The sequence below is a fragment of the Cryptomeria japonica genome, chromosome 9, assembly GCF_030272615.1.
Source record: "Cryptomeria japonica chromosome 9, Sugi_1.0, whole genome shotgun sequence".
NCBI classification, from domain to species: domain Eukaryota; kingdom Viridiplantae; phylum Streptophyta; class Pinopsida; order Cupressales; family Cupressaceae; genus Cryptomeria; species Cryptomeria japonica.
In genome coordinates this window covers 237,500,392-237,519,828 of record NC_081413.1, presented here as the reverse complement: position 1 = coordinate 237,519,828, position 19,437 = coordinate 237,500,392, and the positions used below count along the sequence as shown (strand labels likewise).

Here is a 19,437-nt window from a genome sequence, read left to right as displayed (position 1 = left end):
ACGCCTCTCCAATAGCCTTCAAGATGAATTTCGCCTTTCTTAGTCTCCACTCCTGGTAGAAATTCGCTCCTTCAAATTGCTCTTCCAAATCGCACTTGAAATGATGAGTGAATGATTTGAATAATGAAAAACATGCCTCAAATATATAGAGCGCTCACCATTTTATTTCCATGGGCCGACTTGGAAAAATAGGCCAAAAGATAAATAAAAATTAATAAAAGAAGAGGCCGACTTGATAAAAACATTAAATAATACCCCAAGCGCCCCAATTTTATTTTATTTTTTTAAAATAATAATAATTAATTTTAAATGCCTTTATAATTAAAAAATTCGATTTTTTAGGCTCAAAATTAATTATTAAATACCATGCGCTTTTATTAAATGCCAAAAATATTTCAAGGTTTTATCGAATCTGGCATTTAATGTAATTTGAAGGATATTTGGCACCCAATCATGAAAAATAATGGCTATTAACAAGATCGCTCTGGTCCCTTGGTGAGGGACAGGAGCGATCTCATTCTAGACCTCACACTTCTTGTTTTTTACGTCCAAGACCTCATTTTTGACGTCCAAGATGGCATTTTTACTTAGAATTTCGAGTTCAATTTATTCGATCTTTGAAATGAGTGCACTTTAAAGCATTTTCGCCCTGGTCCCTTGGTGAGGGACAGGAGCTATTTTGCAAATCCAAGCTTATCCGTCCTTTGTTAGCCTTCCAAATTATATTCAATGGATAAATCATGTTTTCCTTGGTCTCTTCAAATCATAAAATTGTCTTGATCCTGCAAGAACAGTGCAAATTTGAAATTCAAGCTCCGGTCCTTCAGTGAGGGACGGGAGCACTTTTGCAATTACAAGCCAATTCGTCCTTTGCTAGCTTTGAAAATTATCTTCAACGGATCGATTGCGTCTTCCTTCACCCACCTCAAACGTAAAACTTGTTTTTCTCTTGCCCGAATCTTGTCTTGAGGGAAAATCGCTCTGGTCCCTTGGAGAGGGACAGGAGCGCCCTAGCCAGTCACCTTGGTCCCTTGGAGAGGGACAGGGGCGAACTTGTTACTTAGGCCGATTTTCTTCATTGTGGCGTACTTAAGTTATATTCAACGGGCAAAACATACTTCCCTTGACCTCCTCAAATCGCAAAACCACTTAAATCTTGCAAGGATAATGCGAAATTGGAATTCAAGCTCCGGTCCTTCAGTGAGGGACAGGAGCGATTTTTGCTCTCAGGGCCAAATCTTTTTACTTTTCACTTCAAATTTCCTTCGCTAAGGAAAATATCATCTCTTTACACGCCATGAATAAAAGTTCGAGTCCAAACAAGGTCTAAAAATGTGTATATGAATAAAATCGCTCTGGTCCCTTGGTGAGGGACAAGAGCGAATTTACCTTTCTAGACAAATACTCCATCATTTCATCGTCCTTAATCAAGTCTGGATGCTCTATCACGTTCATTTTGTCCTCCATCATGCCTTTGATGTCTCAATTTGTCCAAACGAGGTCAGGAATGACTCCACTAAGCTTTTTCGCCCTGGACCCTTGGAGAGGGACAGGAGCGCTTTTCGCTCTGGACCCTCAGTGAAGGACAGGAGCGAAATTTGACTCTTCGAACTCTCAATCAGGACAATTTTAATGGCATATAACATTTAAGTATAAGTGACATTTCCTTCTATCTTTCTTCTTTCTTATACTTTAAGTTATATTCCATATATACTTTCAGGATGTTTGAGAGTGGTTTCAGACCTCTAGGAGTTATATTGCAAAATCTAGTTTTTTGAGGTTTTTCAGTTTCCAGACTTAGTCAAATTCAGGATCAGGACATTCCAGACTTAGCCAAATTTCAGGATCAGGACGTTCAGACTTAGCCAAATTTTCAGGACATTCCAGACTTAGCCAAATTTCAGGATCAAGACATCACTCAAGTCGGACTTGCTTATCCATGTGATCACCTGGGCGACACTCAAAATGCAAAGGCTAACTAACAAAACCCTAAAAGACCAAAAAACAAACCCTAAAAAACAAAAAAAAGCAAGGGTCCCCATTTGCAATGGGGCGATGTGTGAAAACGTCACAACACAACCCTAGTGACAAATTCCTCACCCAGTACCCATTTTATAGCTGCAGTCACCAAAGTATGCTTCATTTTAGTCATCCTCAAAAGGCGATTATCAAAGATTTCTCCTAAGAAAGCTAACCACAACTTTGAACTCACTAGCCTAATGGGAGTATCAATGATCATTATCTCCTAAGCTGAAAATCACTGTGTATGAACTCAGAAATTACAACCTATGGCCAATTTATAGACTTAGCCAAAAAAATATAGGTGGCAGTAGTACAAGATGTCGTCAGAATGAAAACTTGAGAATATGACTCAAATCGAGCGCCCAACGTGTGAAATGAATTGGCAAAGGTGAGAGGGCTAGTGGCGGCGGCCTTGGTAAATGCAAATTGTTCGGTCGAGTGCCAATTGTTCTGTCATCGGATTTATTAAATGCATCAAATCCAAGAAAATCAAGAAGCAAAGCCTCATGCCAAGCCACTCCTTAGGCTTCTTTTAATGCAAAGCATACGAAAAGGTCCATACTGACCACTTGCAAGCCCAATTACCTAAAAGGCGGCTTTCTGAGGTGGAATGATCATTCACTGTAGTGAGGTGGCATTCTCTCGTCAGCTACGAATTAATTTCACACGAAAATCTTAATTATTGGCATGCCCAAGGTAAAAGGCTTAAACCATATGGTTAACCTAAAAGCAGGTAAAAGTTAAAAGAAGCGTTTTAAAAAAAAAAAACTAAATGTTGAACGTTGGTTTTCAAAGCAACACAGTAAAATTACAGAGAACGGCAAAGGGTTAACTAAACACAGCAGATCACAGTTGATAGAGAGAAACCAGTATGGCTGCAGAGGGAGCTTCAACTAGTGAGGAAATGGTCGGGTCGTCCTCCCCCATGACTATGGTTGATATCTTCATAAACGTGTCTTATGCTTCTGCTAAGATGCCAAATAAACAAGTATATAAGAACACAAAGGCTGCTTCAAAGGTAACGCACATAAACCCAATCTTTGTGAAAGATGATCTGATAACATTTATGACTCCGACTTATGGTCAAACCCGAAGACTCTTCGAGAAGGCGCCTACACACGAATGCAAGAGAAATTGAAGAAAAAGGATATTGAGTCTTTGGGATATAGACTCTGGCATTGTGGTCTTCCACAATACATGGTTTCACTAGTTCATAATTGCTCAGAACTATTGGAAGCATGAATTCAGAATTTTGAAGCAGATGTAAGAGTAATTCAAAGGAGAAACCTTAAAGTGGTTATAAGCATTGACTCTATCTGAGACATGTTGTGCATTCCCGCCTTTTCAACAAAGGTTTAAATGTTCACCAAGAAGAGGATCGAAACATACTGGGCTACCCAAACCAACCGCCTCAATTTCTGCAACCATGAGTTAAAAAGAGATAAAACCGAAACTCACTGCCTAAGTTCCCCATAGCCCTAAAGAATTGCAATCAACATTTGCAGGATATTTTCTTCATGCTGGCATTTATTTTTGGTTTTGATAATGATTGAAGTGTGCATGAGTTCTAGATGGGTTTGGCTTTCAAGCTCAGAAAGCAAAAGGGTACTTTCTAGTATGACTTTGCAAACATAATTCAAAAGGGGATGATAAGAGAGTTGAAAAACTTTAAAACTATGATAAAGAGTTTAAATTCAGGTACCTTTCTTTTCTGGCTCATATGTTTTTAAATCGGAATCCAGACTTTTTTAGTCGATATATGCAATTATTAGTAGTTGATGAGCACAAACGTAAGAAGCCTATGTCAGTTTGGACTCACGTCCTCTCTGCCACCTATGATTATTATTCCTTTTCTGATCAATTCTTAAACCGCGTCCTAGAGAATTTGAGTAGAGAAAAATATCATACCAGAATTTCTCAGAAACAGATCGAATGGATGTTAAATAGCAAACCCCCATGTGACTGATTTTTAGGGGCGGATTTCACAGTCATTAGAATGCATGGTTTTTCTAAGGAGCCTTTCCGACTCCCAACTTGCCTAACGAATAGGGTCCTTGCAATAGAAATTTTTAGGCCTTTATGAGTATCGGTTGGCCTTGGGGTCAATTATCCTAGATAAATGAGGAGCTAAAAGTCTTCTAGCGGGTAAACTGGCTCATCTAGGCCTAGCATATATAGATGACATGGAATTATGATCCGGATGGCTGCCTACCAAACTTCAAAGTCAAAATGTCTCATATTTCTCGTCCCTATTGGGAAGTACGGCAAAATCTGGCGGCAGATGATCCCAGCATACATGTGGACCCTGACCTCGTTACAATGTCTCTAATAGAGAGACCATCCTGGATATCCTTTTATAGGATCTTGACACGAATGGAAGACAAAAGTTGCTAGGTGATGGTTGAAATTTTTGCAAACTCTAGAAGTTTACAAAATTGTAGCTTCAAGCACAGTGTGTGAGATTAAATCTCTCCTACTTTCATAGGGAAGGCTCCCCGTTTCACTTACTACTCTATCTATTTATAAATGAATACAACTTCTGACTTATAATCTAAGCTTGGGGGATACATCATCCTATTCTCTTTTTCAGAATAGATGTTATTCTCTCCTCTTTCTTCAGGAAAGAATTTACAATATAGAGCAGTAACAAATCTTACGCTTTCAATGTTACAAATTAACTCAAAATGTAGGAATGATCAAAATACAAATAAGTAAAGAAGCAAAGTTTCCATGAAGGCACAAAGTCCCCCGTAGCTTCTCCGGGACAGGAAAATAGCGTTCAAGCTCAAAGTCTTGTAGTCACTATAATCCTATCAACCTTTTACAAATAACTTCTGTAGCGCACAGTTGTGTACTAAGACAACAAAGTAAAGCACAAAGTCTTTATCTTGATATCCTATTACAACAAGTCTTCAAGTTATTATCTCTTTCTATTAATCCTCATAAACAAAAGCTGAAATATGACACCAAGTCCACAAACCAACAATTGTTTCTACTCTTTAACATATTTTCCTCAACAACACCTTTACTTGAGCAAAATAAGAATTCACAACAAGAATGACATAAGAACACTTTCACCATAAACCACAAATGAATCCAACACAAAGTCTAGATACCTAATCTTTCTTCTTATTCGATCAAGTTTGCAAAATAACAATAGGAACACAAAGTTTCACTTTTTCTCTTCACTTCAGCAGAGTTTGGGCATATAGATTAAAGATTCCTAATGATCCAGATCCTCCCAAAAAATCCTTATATTACAATAAGCAACTTCATATATAGAGAGGAGAGGTGCAACATGAAACTAGGAAAGTTACAACTAATTTGTGACCAAATCAAAGGTAGAGTTCAATTTGACTTAGGACACGTGCAAGTTCTGGATGCAAAAACTTGAATACAAAATGACACTTGAGCTGTCAATTGAGATTACAAAATGACACTAGACTAGAGATGCATAAAAATGACTAAGTGTTTGGAGCCTTGTCTTGTTTCTAACATTCTTCACCAATGGAGTCTTCATGTTCTCGCTTGGTAACCTGTATTTCACTGTCATCTGGTCCCAATGTGCTAAATCTGGCATCTGGAGTGGAGTTGCAAAAATGGATTTGAAGAATTCTCGAAGTTGGACAAAAAACGACCAAAAATTGCCAATCGAGGTTTAAAAAGTGCATTTCGGACTTATAAGTCCAATTTGCATTTGAGAAGGGTCAATAGTCATATAGGTGCATATCGGACTTATAAGTCTGATTTTCACTTATGCAAAAGCAAAGGGAAGAAAAACTGACTCTAGTGCAAATCGGGGTTATAACTCCGATTTACACCTAAGAAGGAAATATGGTGCAAGTCAGAGTTACAACTCCGATTTGCACCAATACTTAGCACTTTGGCAAAATGCAAAAGGAAAACGGTGTAGGTCGGGGTTATAACCCCGACTTGCACCGTTAAGGGAAGACTCGGTGTAGATCGAGGATACCGCCCCGATCTGCACCGTTGGGTAGAACCTCAGTGTAGGTCAAGGTTATGCCCCCGACCAACACCATTTCAAGGGGACTCGGTGTAGGTCGGGGTTATGACCTCCAAAATGGGCGAACTTGGTGCAGGTTGGGGTTATAGCCCCTCCGTGCACCAAGATGGGAGCACTTGTAAGTCGAGGTTGTAACTCCGACTTGCACCAAAATGGGACGACTTGGTGTAGGTCGGGGTTATAACCCCGACTTACACCCAAAACAGGACTTGTTGATGAAATGGTGTAAATCGGGGTTACAAACCCAATTTGCACCGGACTAAAATTTTGAAGAGAAGTGTAGTTCGGGGTTGTAACCCCCAAAACACAAAACTAACTTAAAAGGCCTAGAAAAGGATAGGAACCTTCGAATCAAGAATTGAGGGTCCTAAATCACATGCAAGGGGGAAAAAAGACTACCTCGAAAAGCATGCTTTGAGCACGTGGACTACAAATTGGACATGATTTGTAGGGGGTGTCCTATTTTTGTGACTTAGCCAAAAATGAGGACAACACTAGGAAGAGTTTGGTATGAAGAAAAAGTTTCTGAATTCTAGACTTTCCGAAAAGAAATTCAAGATCTAAGTTCTGATTTCAAGGTCATCCTTTAGATGATAAATTTGATGATATATGGAACAAAGAGCATGATGACACTGATGGAGATGCTGATGAAGAGGAAGTATATGAGTTACAAGAAATAAAAGGGAAAAAACCTGAGACTGCGTCTGTCACAAAGCCTTCTAGCAATCCAACGGTCACGCACTCAAAATTCTAAAAAGAGGTCCCAAACTACGCAATAGCCTCAACAGAAGGCTGAAATTAGCAACCCGTCGCCTTAGAAGAAACAGAAGACGATTAGCGCCCAAGAGAAAGCTATAGAACAAGTGGTTGTTTCAGCTCCAACTTCAACTGCCCCCGCAGTTCAAGTATGCTTTTCTCCCCCTCTTCTTGCTTCTCAGTCTTTGGTTAGTCTATCAATTCCCTCGCCTATTGTCTCTTCAGTTGGTGCTAACGCCCCTATCCCAATTTATGTTCCCACAAAGAGTTCTGCTTAAACTTCTACGACTACCCCTGTATCTGGCCTAATTTTTACACCTTCGCAAGTGGTTCCTCCATTTGTCACTTCATCTTCCACACCCTCTATCACAGCAACCAATCTTCCTGCAATGTCCACTCCTGCGTCACAAACTATTCAATTGCCCCCCACGTCCACTTTAAATGTTGCACCTCCTCCCATATCTGCAGGACAGCTACAAAGTATTCCCCCATTTTCCCCTTCGGTGCTGAATTTTCCAAAGCAAGCACGGTCTGAATCTTTTGTAGTCTCAATTCCTTTTGCCCTTCTTGTCGGATACCCTATCGCTGGCCAATATATCCAATCCCCTTTTGAATTCGGAGATCTAACTGATGCGACAAGGATGGCATGAGCCAAACATGCACAAAAGAGAAGGGAAAAAGATGCAACTAGGCCTATTGTACCACGCATAGAAACCATCTTTAATGAAGCACATCAATCTGTCATGTTCGCATCTAAGATTCCTAATATAGTCAAGCCATAAGGGCATATGCAACTTGAATACTACACAGTCCATGCAATAGAGATCAACCTAAGCCAGGTCCGGCCTCAAGATAAGGTCGAGCTTATGGAGGGAACATAGAAAGTAGTGATAATAGACTTTCTTAAGCTCAGTCGTCCCCTGGAGAAGAAAGAAAATGAACTGCGAAACATAAAGAATACTGTCGACCTCTTGAAGTCAAAACAAAAGGCAAACGATACAAAAGTTGCCTGATTATCAAAAGAGTTACAAGAAAAGACCCTTGCTCTTTCTCAGCAAAGTCAAGAATTAAGGGCTAAGTTCCAAGAAGAATTGAACAAACTAACGGCTCAAGTGCAAAGCAACCAGCAAGAGAAAGAGGATTTGTCTAAAAGGCTGCGAGAAAAAGATCAAGAACTTGCACAAAAGAAGGCAAGCCTTTTGGATGCGACTCGCATCCAGACAAAGTTACAAAATATGACTGCTGAAAAGAGCTTGATTTAGCAAGAGATGAAGAAAATCCAAATCCAACTGGTTGAAAAAAAGCAAGCTAAACAATTGGCGGACAACCAATTACACAACAAGCTCAACGAGCTCTCCCGGGTGAATCAAGAACACACTGCCTCCATGAATTTACAAGTACAGATGCAGCAAGAGCTACAGGACAAGCAGGCACAGTTTGATAGGGAGCTCCATGAAACTCGAGTTTCTTACGAAAAGGAGCATGAAGCCAAAGTGGAAGCAAAGAGGGCTCTTAAAGAAAAAGCCTCGGAACTTAACTCCCTGCAGCAGCAAGTATCTGATAAAGAAAAGAAGATTGAAGGGTTGATGGTAGAGATGATGGCAAAATAGGCACAGCTTAGTTTACTTCAAGAGCCAAGTGCAACATCTGCCTCCCAAATTGACTTCACTCCTAATTTACAACAGCTTTATATTTCATATTGGGAGAGAATCAAAATGGCTATCGTCTCCCTTCAGCCAACCTTAAGGTTTGTTGCAGACGCGCAGAAGCTGGGTGCAGAGGTAGGGAGTATAGTTGATCAGACCCTGCAGGCCATCGTACCAAAAGTATCTGAATCTGAGCTACTATTCGAGAAATTATATATTGTTGCAGACCATATTCTAGTAACAATGAGCATAGGAGATCGCAAATCGGTTGCTCGGAAAGCTAACGATTTTATTAATTGCAACAGGCAGCCATGAATACAAGGGAGTGTTTGAATGCATTAATGAATACTACCACTTATATTAGGAGGCAATTCGAGCATTTTGTGCAAATGGGTCTACCATCTCCTTTTCTTGTGGACGGCTCGATAGCGACTAAAGAGTGGATAAAGCAGCTCTTAGAGTAATGTCAACGGGACCAGTCGTGTTTTCAATCACTTGGACCTGTTCCCAGTGCCTCTGATATTGAGAATATCATTCACCCTTTGGCTTAGCTCAACTTTCACTCAGAGCAGGCATTCGGGATGCTAAGTGATTTGTCCTTCAAGGAGATGATCAAATTGGATCAGGCATATGAGCATCTGCAAGCCCAGACATAGCCTTCACAATGCGGAGTGGTTTCCTCTACAGACCGCACTCTCACAACTTTGAAGTTTTGTTCTCAATTCCGGTCTAGTCTGCGAACCAGAGTTTTGAGGTTCCTTTATCCGCAGGTGGATCGCTCAGTTGAGTCACTAGAAGTTGTGGAACAAAATCATTAGCATCCCTTCGAGCCCCTTCCCCTTATTTAATTTTGTTACCCCGACTTATTAAAGGCATTTCTTCTGTTTTTGCCACATGTACGCAGGGCGCATTTTTCAAGTCAGCACCCTTGCCTTAGCCTCACCAAGTTCTGCTATGCAACCACATGTCCTTTCCCTGCGTTGTAGCTTGGGCCCTTGAGCAAAATTGAATCCCTCACACCAAGCTCACCACATGTCGCACCGGCGGGGTTTTCTTGAGAAAGGAAAGAAAGAGTTGCCAAAATGTTCCGCCCGTTCGCCACATGTCTCACCTGCAGTTTTTTAAAGAGAGGAAAATAAAGGCCAGAAGAGTCTTTGCCCAGCTGCCACACATACGTCCAACAAAACAATCAACCACACGTTGGCATGAAAAACGCCAATGGATCACTATGGCTCAAAGATCAATTAGAAACATGATCTAGTGCCAACCGTCCGTTTGGAAATTTGTGCAAGCAAATGCAGAAAACCAGTCAGTTGGAGCAGTTAACATGAAATGATGATCCAAGGGACGAGGTTATTCTCATGAGGAGAATACGATGGCATCCTAAAGATGTATTGCCACGCGGCTTCAAGGGAATCTTTTATGTTTCTTTAGGTTTTCTAATTTGCAGCAGGTGGGGATATAAACGGGCAATTGTTATCAGTTTTAGAGGGTTCCTTTCAGAAAACAAGTTTTTAACTCTACTTAGACTTTAGCATTATCTTGATTTTTATGCAAGATAAATGGTTAGACTATGCCAATTTCTGGCCTTTGTGTTTGTTATTTTACATCTATGATTAAATTATGTTCTATGTCATTTGGAGTAGAAATTAAAGATTTGCAATCTGTAGAGGCTTTTAAAATTTTAAACTAAGATACCGGTTCTTGTCTAAAAGGGCTGGGTCCAAGTCCTAGTTCTTGCCCAGTCCTGGTCTGGTATGGAACCACAGAGAACCCAACCACCTGGGCAAGACCCGGGTGGAACCCAGGGAGAACCCGGGCGGACCCAAGAGAACCAAGGCCTGTAATTGGAGTACATACTCCTTCATCCACTCAGTCAAACGTAATCATTTGGGTGCAAAGAGAGCTGAGGATTTGGTCTACATACACTCCACCCTTCATTTGTTGTCACATAAGGACCCTAAATATAGTGTGGGCGCAACAAGGAATTGGGATCTAGCCCTTGAGTGTGCTGATTTAGATGCTATAGCTGCACAGCTTGCCCAAGTCTCTATAGACGACGCAGCTATGGAACTTGAGAGAGACATGGCTAGTGGGAGTGGCATTCCATTCGATAGTGGTTCAAATGATGCTGAATTTGAACCACTTGATGACCTTGGGCTTGGATTGGATGCTTCCGATGAAGATGAATATGGAGTTTAAATCTCATAGATGGCTTGTAATTTGAATTTTTATTGTGTCATGACATTTTCACGTTTTGAAACTTGAAACTTGAATATTATCTTTTTTGCAAATTATGAATATGATATTAGACTTTAGTTATTACTGATTACATTTGCCATATATGAATATTTATTGGCATTAGCAATTATGGATTTATTATTTATGTATGGAAAGTCACATTGTATATTTCATATTTGTATGGATTGTATCATTGTAATAATCAATAATGGTAGTGATAGTTTATAAATTATATAATTATATAATTATATAATATATTTTATAATTTTGATGTTTGAACATATGTGTGTGTGTGTGTCTGTGCGTACGGACGTACCCGTACCCGTACCCAAATCGGTAACTTAGATTTTAAATATAACTTCTTATGGTCGAACCATGTTTGAGAATCTTTCTATTCAGTAGTGGTGTGTTTAAATCGTGTTATGCTTGGAATAAATTTGTGAAATGCATATGTTCTAGTTATTACCATTGTCGAGCCTTATAGATTATGCATGTGATGTGTTTTTTGTGCTCTTGAAGGTTTAAATCATAAATCCTTAGCATATCCCCTTAGTTTAATTTCAGTATTTTCTCTCTTCCCTTTTCCCTTTCAGATGAAGAGCCAGCTTCTAAAATCTCGGAGGTCGTTCTATGAAGCGCAATACGTCCCCCATTCACTGAAATTCCCATAAGGCTGTTGTTATAGAAGAAATTTTAGGCATCAACAAGGACAAAATTGAAGTTTGTCAGGAACAGTTCAATGATTATTTAAAGGGTAAGCAACTAGCAGCATTTATCCTAAATATCAAAGCAGCGATTAAGTTTATAGAGACACATCCCTCTTAAAAGTCATCTCCATTCAAAAAGACACTTCATGACATAATAATATAAAGGGGAAATAAGGAATAGAAGGAAAGAAAAAAAAAAAGAGGGAGTAGAGTAAGAATTGGAAATAAGGAAATGGAGCATCAAAGTATTAATAAATTAAGCAGAGATAAGAAGATTAAACAAGAATTATGAGATCTGAGTAAAGTCAATAAAAGGCAGAAGTTCTGATTTAATATAAAAGATCGACATGATGAAATAAATTCAGATTTTGGTAGACATATAGATATCTTATTATTGTTCAGAAATTGTCTTACTAATAAGACTGCCCCATCTTCTATAATCATCGAATCAAGGGAGTCAGATCTGAATTACAGTCATTCAGGTCTCATGGCCGCTAAGGCATAAATACCAGTCAGTGGGTATGAATATAGTATATGATGCATTAATTGTCATATGGCATCGAGTCACAAATGGATTAGAGAATATCCAAGAAGATCAAACATCACAAACATAATCAGATCAAATAACAAGAAGAATTAGTTCAATAAAGATTGAGAGCAGCAGTCAAAGAGGAAACAAATACCAGCTTAAGAACTCGGATTACAGCAGATCTCTAAGTATCTCAGATTTCTGTTATCAGAACTAATATTTTGTGGTATATGTATTGCATTTATATCCTTGTTAATCATGATCATTATGTGTGTGTGTGTGTGTGTGCCACTGTGTATACATGTTGCTTAAGCATAATAGAGAAAGCTTAAGTATATGTTTATATGATAGATATAAGATATGCATAATTGTCGGAAAGAGCCTAAGGTGTAAGAGGTGGGTGACAAGCAGGATCATAAGTAGGCCGTCCTCGAATGACCATAGTGGCTCCTAGGACAGGAGGGCACTTACATAGAAGAGTCAAGGAACCCCCTTACGACCTCCGCCCAACCCCGCAAGATGGCACTTGAGACATTAATGGGGAAAGCAAGTACAAGCCGCTAAGCAAGAAAGAGGACTGTGGTAGACATCCACTCTTGGGCTTAGTGTAGAAATAGCTCTAAGCAGACCCATCATGTCTCTTCCTCCAATCTCTAATATGCTTGTATAGTATTATAGATAGTATATAAATATGATGTGGTTTCACAAACCCTAATGATTGAATATATGTGTGTGTTGCTTATGTTAGAGTTGTAGGATTCAAACGCAAGATCACATTATTAAAGAGAAATTTACTTGGTAAGATGTAACCCTAACCCTAATTTGTTGCATTTGTGATTCTAGGGCAATTTAAGAAGGTGACATTACAAATAGTATCACAGCACTGTTCCTGCCAGCTTGCAAGACAAAGCTACTTAACCACCATTAGGGTTAACTACTCTCAAGTGGATTAAAATCAAATAAACCAACATTGCACCTCTATCTGTATGTGGCTTTCAAATGTATGCTTCATGCCTTGCATGTAGTTATATGGCTTCATGCCCTATGTGTATTTATACCTCCCACCTTATGTGAACACTTCATGCCTGATGTGTATTCACATGTACTACTCCATTTCTTATGTGGATGCTCATGCCTTACATGTAATTATGCTTGATACCTTAAGTGAATTCCTACTTTATGTGCTATGTGTATTCACATGTATGCTTCATGACTTAAGTGAATTCATGTGTATGCTTCATGCTTCATGCGCTACGTGTATGCCTCATGACTTTAAAAGATTCATGTGTATGCTTCATGCTTCATGCATTGCATGTATTCATGTGTATGCCTCGTGGCTTAAGAGAATTCATATGTATGCTTCATGCTTTATGCGTTGAGTGTATTCACATGTATGCCTCATGACTTAAGTGAATTCATGTGTATGCTTTAGGCTTTATGCACTATGTGTATTCACATGACTTAAGTGATATCATAAGTATGATGCCTGCCTTATGTGTATTCCTATGTATACTTCATGCTTTACATATGTGTATGATTCATGCCTTACATGTATTCGTGTATTACGTGTATTCAGGTATTACATGTATTCACATAGCTTAAATATATTCATGCTTTACACTCTGTGTATTCATCCATGCCTCATGTGTATTTATGTATTGCTTCAGGCCTTACATGTCTTATGTGGATACTTCATGCCTTACATGTAAGCCTTATGTGTATTTGTTCATGTGTATTATGCATGCCTTACATGTATTCATGTGTATACTTCATGCATGCTTCATGCCTTGTGTGTATTTATGGTTCATGCATTGCATGTATTTACATGACCTCATATCTCATGTGTATCGATGTGTATTACATGTATGCTTCATATGTTTCAGGCCTTACATATGCTTTGTTTCTTATGTGTGTTTATACTTTGTAACTATGTGCATGCTACATGCCTTACATGTGTCTATGCTTCATGTCTTATGTGTATTTATGTCTGAAATGTTTTCAAGCATATTTACTCCATGTATGTATGCACCTTTCTAATGTTGCCTTGTGTTTTGCATATGCTCGTAACTTACGTGTATTTGCTTCGTGTCTGATGTGTTTTCAGCATGTTTATCCCACACGGGTGTTAAAATTGTCCCTTCATCATGTATGCTTGTTGTCTTACAATTTTACTCATGCTTAACAGAGATGAAAACAACATATCCTGGTAGTATCAAATACAGTGACACCCTTGTGAGGGTACAGATGAATAACATATGATAACCCAGACTCACCATAAGATATGAGCCCATTGGTATGTAACCTTTTAGTGGCCTAGTGGCATAGTTTTACTTTTAATATTCCTACATGCAAGTTATGTTACCCAAAACATGAAACACAAACATGATGTCACAGGCAACATGACAAGAAGCACAATTGGCATTTAGTTTTATAAATTTCTAAATACCTGTATTCACATTAAATTTACAGTTTTTTAAGAAATTCAACATTCAATATTGACAAAGCTAATGAACAACATTAAATATCAACTATATCTATCATAATCCAAGAAATGGCCAAAATTGTCTATAACAGCTGGGAATGGCTTCCAAAAAGACCGTGTTTCACACGCCATTGCAGCAACAAAGTTCCTTAGACCAAGAAACATAAAAGATGGCGAAAAAATGGCCCTTCAAGACTGCAACATGTTTCTTTAAGCATGAAACCACAACAGGGCCAAAACATCTTGTCTCTAGCAACTTGGCTTACAAGCATAGAGATGGGCTCAAAGGCGCTATAGGCAAACCTCATGTGCTCATAAAATTGTGATACAGGGATGGAACCATTTGTGAGTCACAGCCAACTATGACAACAACCTTACAAACCAAAAACTCCTTTAGAAGGCTTGTTACAGTCACGTCTTTTTGTTGAGTGGATTGGTTTAATGGGCACAATTGGGCACAATTGCTGATGATTTTTCTCAGAGATGTGGTTTTCAGATGAATATGAACAGTTTATTTAAAACGAGCATTATTCAGCACAGAGGATAGGGTCATGTGTAGAGAAAGATATATTATAAAGACATTCATAGAATCGATCACCAATCTATAAATTCATGTTTGTCCCTCCATGTACCCAGTTTTGTGATAATTACTAATGAAACATAATAAATTATTTAGATGGCCTCCTCAAAACTTCATTTTTGAAGGCACTTGTTTCACCCCTAGGTGAGCTATATTATGTGAAATATAATTATCACAGAAGCACAATATAAACTGCATAAGGATCCACTCTGTGTCAATTAAAATTTAAGAGTGTCTGTAATTTCCCCTTGTTGAAATAGGATTTATTAATAAATTAAATTTTAATATAAAAATTAATATTAAATTTAATTTAGTTTGATGAATTGACAAAAGGCATGAAATGAAAAGTTGTGACTCCCTCAAACATGAGATATAAAAGGGAGAGGAGAACTTCATTTGGGGAGAAAAAGGGAAGAAGGGAGCAAAGAAATTAAGGAAGCATTAATGGGAAGAAAATAAGGAAGTGAATCTTTCAAAGGGGCAACAATGATGAAAGGTTGTGGCCCTTTTGAAGGGTGGTGATTGTGAAAGGTTGTGACCATTAAGAAGAGGTGTGACTCTCCCTCCCATTGTAGGCTATAAAGTGGAGAAGTTTTCATTTGAGAAGGAAGGATACATGGAATAGAACAAAATATCTAAGGCATTAAAAGCAGATTTAGGAGCAGACCTAAATCAGAATTATACGACAATCTGGAAGAATGATATGAACATGTATCAAACAAATCAGAACACAAATACAAATCTGCAAATAAGAATAAAGCAAGCATCGAAGGAAAAAAAGAGGAAACATTAAATCAATAACCAGAGAATCCGACCTGATGAAATAGAAAGGATTCTCTCTCTCTCTCTCTCTCTCTCTCTCTCTCTCTCTCTCTCTCTCACACACACACACACACACACACACATATATCTGAGTATAGGCAGCAGATCAGATTGATATAAACAGCAGATCTGTGCATTTAAAGAGGGAAACAACATCGAATTGAATCTGTCCAAATTACCACAGCAGACTGAAAATACATAACCTGCAATAATTCTACAAATATATTGAGCAAGATTTAGTGTCCTCCCAAAAGTAACATTACAAGCTCCTTGAAAAAATAATTTAGATGAAAATTGGAAGCAAATTACACAACATGAACTAGCACAAATACAACCTAAACAAACATACAGCCCAAACAAGAAAGAGAATGTTGATAGAGCTTATGCTGTTCCTATAATCGAGCATTTGTCCAACAAGTAAAATATGCTGGAAAGCAGTGTTCACAAATTTTTCATTATTATGTGCAGTAACATACCTCGTGAGAGATAACTGTTGCTATCTCCGCATCAGATGGAAATACTTTTAGCAATCCAGTAAAAACCATTATCTTCCCGCCGGGGAGGCAAAATGCATTCACCACGTCATCATCTACAACTAGAACTTCCCAATTTAATCCCTCTAAGTGATGGGTGGACACTTTTTCACCACTTTGTTTTCCAGATTCGCGACTCTCCTTGACCCATTTATCATCCAGTGCTTCATCTTTGCCATACAACTGCTCTGGAGGATAGGCATTCTCATCAGTTATGCTCCAGGGATCTTGACTGCGAGGAGAATCAACAACGTCAGTTCTTGTATTGCCGTATTGTACATCACTCCAGCTTTGCTCATGTCGTATTCCCCTTTGCAATGCCTGTATTATATCCTTGGCAATTAATCTTACCCTCACACTTTCTGGATGAATGGCAGGAAGAATCTTTGACTTCATCGTCTTTTTGAGCTGCAATATTCATAAGATTGAAGATTTCAGCTTCCTTGTATGGCTTTTCAAGTTTCAACTCATCTACTCTACCATTGACCTATTTCCATCATCCATTGACATTAATATGATGTTTAATGAAGATTTAAGCCTTAAGAATTCATGAAATTTCGTCGAAGAGCATATTTTAACACATTTCCTAGGGATGAAACATGTCGACCATACATAGGATCATAAGCAATTGACGCAGTTCTAAGATTACTAAATACCAGCAACTCATGGAGCACAAGTCAACGTTAGAACATAATTATAATCCATCTTAAACTAAAACTTGAATTGGGAAGATAAGATGGAAAGTTTAAACACTAACATTCCCCTTGAGCTTGCCTTCGAGAAACAAGATGGAGAGGTGTCTTAATAACAATTTAAACATTTAAACCTGTTTGCTTATGTTTATACTTTTCATCTAATCTACTCTACTATTGACCTACTTTGGTCATTGTGAAGATTAATATAATTTTGTTCGTTCATAAAGGCGTCAAGATTGGATGAAAACGTTTCTAAGATTATTTTCAAGTTTCAAACAATTTAATCGACCATTGGAACTACTTTGATCATTCACGGGCATTAATTTAATTCAGAATATCTGATAAACCAAAACTGCTGACCTCTTGAATCTGGCTTTCGCCAAGCTCTTTTTCCTTCCCTGCAGGTAATAGGATGAAATGCTTGCGATGAGTATATGGTACTATTTCCAAGTTTGAAAAATAGATGCTAATAGCCAGCCCTGAGCTCAGAATCACAATAATCACAACCCTTGTAGGATTTTTAATCCAGCTTTGTGGCCCTCTACGTTTAAAATGCTGCAAATTGTCCCTGCCCACGTAATAAAATCGCCTTCCCTGGCCCACATTTCTCATTCCACAGGACCAAAATCCATGTTTGATTGTGCTCCTTCCTTGAATCCCAAATGTTGGAATAAATAATCTACCCGAGCTGGTGCCTTCCTTGCCTGAGGCACGCTTGAAAGCGTAATGCTCTGCTGCAGACCTTTCTGCTTTATTTAGAGTGGAATAGCAACTTCGATTTTTGAAATAGTGGAAAACTCTCTGGAAAGCTCCTGATTCAAAGCGCCTGAAGACTGTTGACGACTCAATACCATTTGCATTTCTAACAGACCAAGATAGCCCATTAATTGAAAAACAACCTTTGTACATCGCGTCAAACGCCTGTTTCAACTCCTTCCCGCACCGAGGCACAGCCATGGCTACCGATCTCGCATCTATTAAAGCCCGCTCAAAACCTTATCAAATTCTCTGCCTCTCCACGTCTTCAAGATTAATGTTCCAAAGAACAAAAAGAGAAAAACCTACAGCAATATTACACAGTAGCTCTCCCCTGAGCTTTTCTTGATTCATCCAAACTCTTTAAAATCCGCACAAAATTGCTTCAAACGACTGAAGTGCTTACAAAAGCACAAACCGGCAGAACTACTTAAACTCGTACACAACAACCTTAAATCCGCAAGTGCTTGAAATCCTTGCCAAAATTGACAGAATACATAAATTCCCTTGAATTACAATAAAATTGTCTCAAACCGGTTGAAATCTTTTCAATTAACACAAAATAGCCAAGCTCAATTCTGCTCTCCAAACCACGTTTTACTTTCGATCTAAAAAAGCATATAATTCTTCTCATCCTATAAAACTCAAGCCATGAAATGCCGCCCTATCTTTACCGACAAACCCTATACGGAAATCACTCAAATCAACTGCACAGAATTTATTAAAAAATGAAACTTTACCAATTCTCTTCAATCAAAATTGTCCGACGCGAATCACAACATTCTTGCAATGCAAAGACTCTTTGTTTCAATAAAAAATAGTATTAATTCTTCCACAAAAAACCCCCCGTTTCTTACTCTTTCGTTGCAGGTGCAATTATAATGTCTATGCAAGTTTGGGATTCGACCTCGGCTTGACAGCAAAGCTTTGTATATTCTAGACGTGGCCTAGGCTTGGAGATCTCTTTGTCTTCTCTGCGTATTTTCAATTTTCTGTTTAACGGCAGTTGTTATAATGTATGATTGCTGTTGCAGAAAAAAAAGCGGTAATTTGTTTTGACGTTGAAAGTGGAATTTGCATACTGCGCCTGGGGAGTGCTTTATGCGCGCGTTATGGCACGGCCCAATAAATTTGGATCTTTCTAGTTGCTTCTTTGGAAATGTAAGAAAACTACGTACTCACTAAATTTGGGTCTTTCCAGTTGCTTCTATGGAAATGTAAGAAAACTACGTACCTTACTAATTTTATTTGTATTTAGTACCTGCTTCAGCAGATACTACCTATCGCATTCAAAAATATTTGACAGTCGGATTATTATTATTATTAAAAAAAAGTCAATACATCCAAGAAAAAAATTGTCAACAAATCCAAAGTTTTAAAAAAGAGTGTCTATACATCTAAAGGAAAAATAAAATAAAACAAATATTTATTCTTCTAAATTTAAGATTCAATTTTTTAGTAAAAAATATTTAACAAATAATTCTCATAGTCTAATTGAATGAGAAGTTTCACAAATTTTTGGAGTTTTCACGTCAATTAAGAAACATAATAATAATTTTGGTATAATGAAGGATATAGTTAGACAATTGTCACTTGCAAGATGGTAAATGATCTAATATGAGGTATTTTGCAATTCAATTAAAT

General features: G+C 38.3%; 1 protein-coding gene across 1 annotated transcript in view; it reads right to left on the bottom strand.

Moving 5' to 3' along the window:
* Window positions 1–19,013, bottom strand: part of LOC131037171 (mitochondrial metalloendopeptidase OMA1) — a 175,989-nt gene extending 156,976 nt beyond the window's left edge. Inside the window, exons 1-2 of the mRNA XM_057969242.2 lie at window positions 17,398–19,013; window positions 16,286–16,750 (exon numbers count right to left, since the gene is read on the bottom strand). Of these exons, the coding sequence (XP_057825225.1) occupies window positions 16,286–16,750; window positions 17,398–17,994 (1,062 nt within the window). The 5' untranslated portion in view covers window positions 17,995–19,013. The remainder of the gene's footprint in view (window positions 1–16,285; window positions 16,751–17,397) is intronic.
* Window positions 19,014–19,437: the final 424 nt, after the last annotated feature.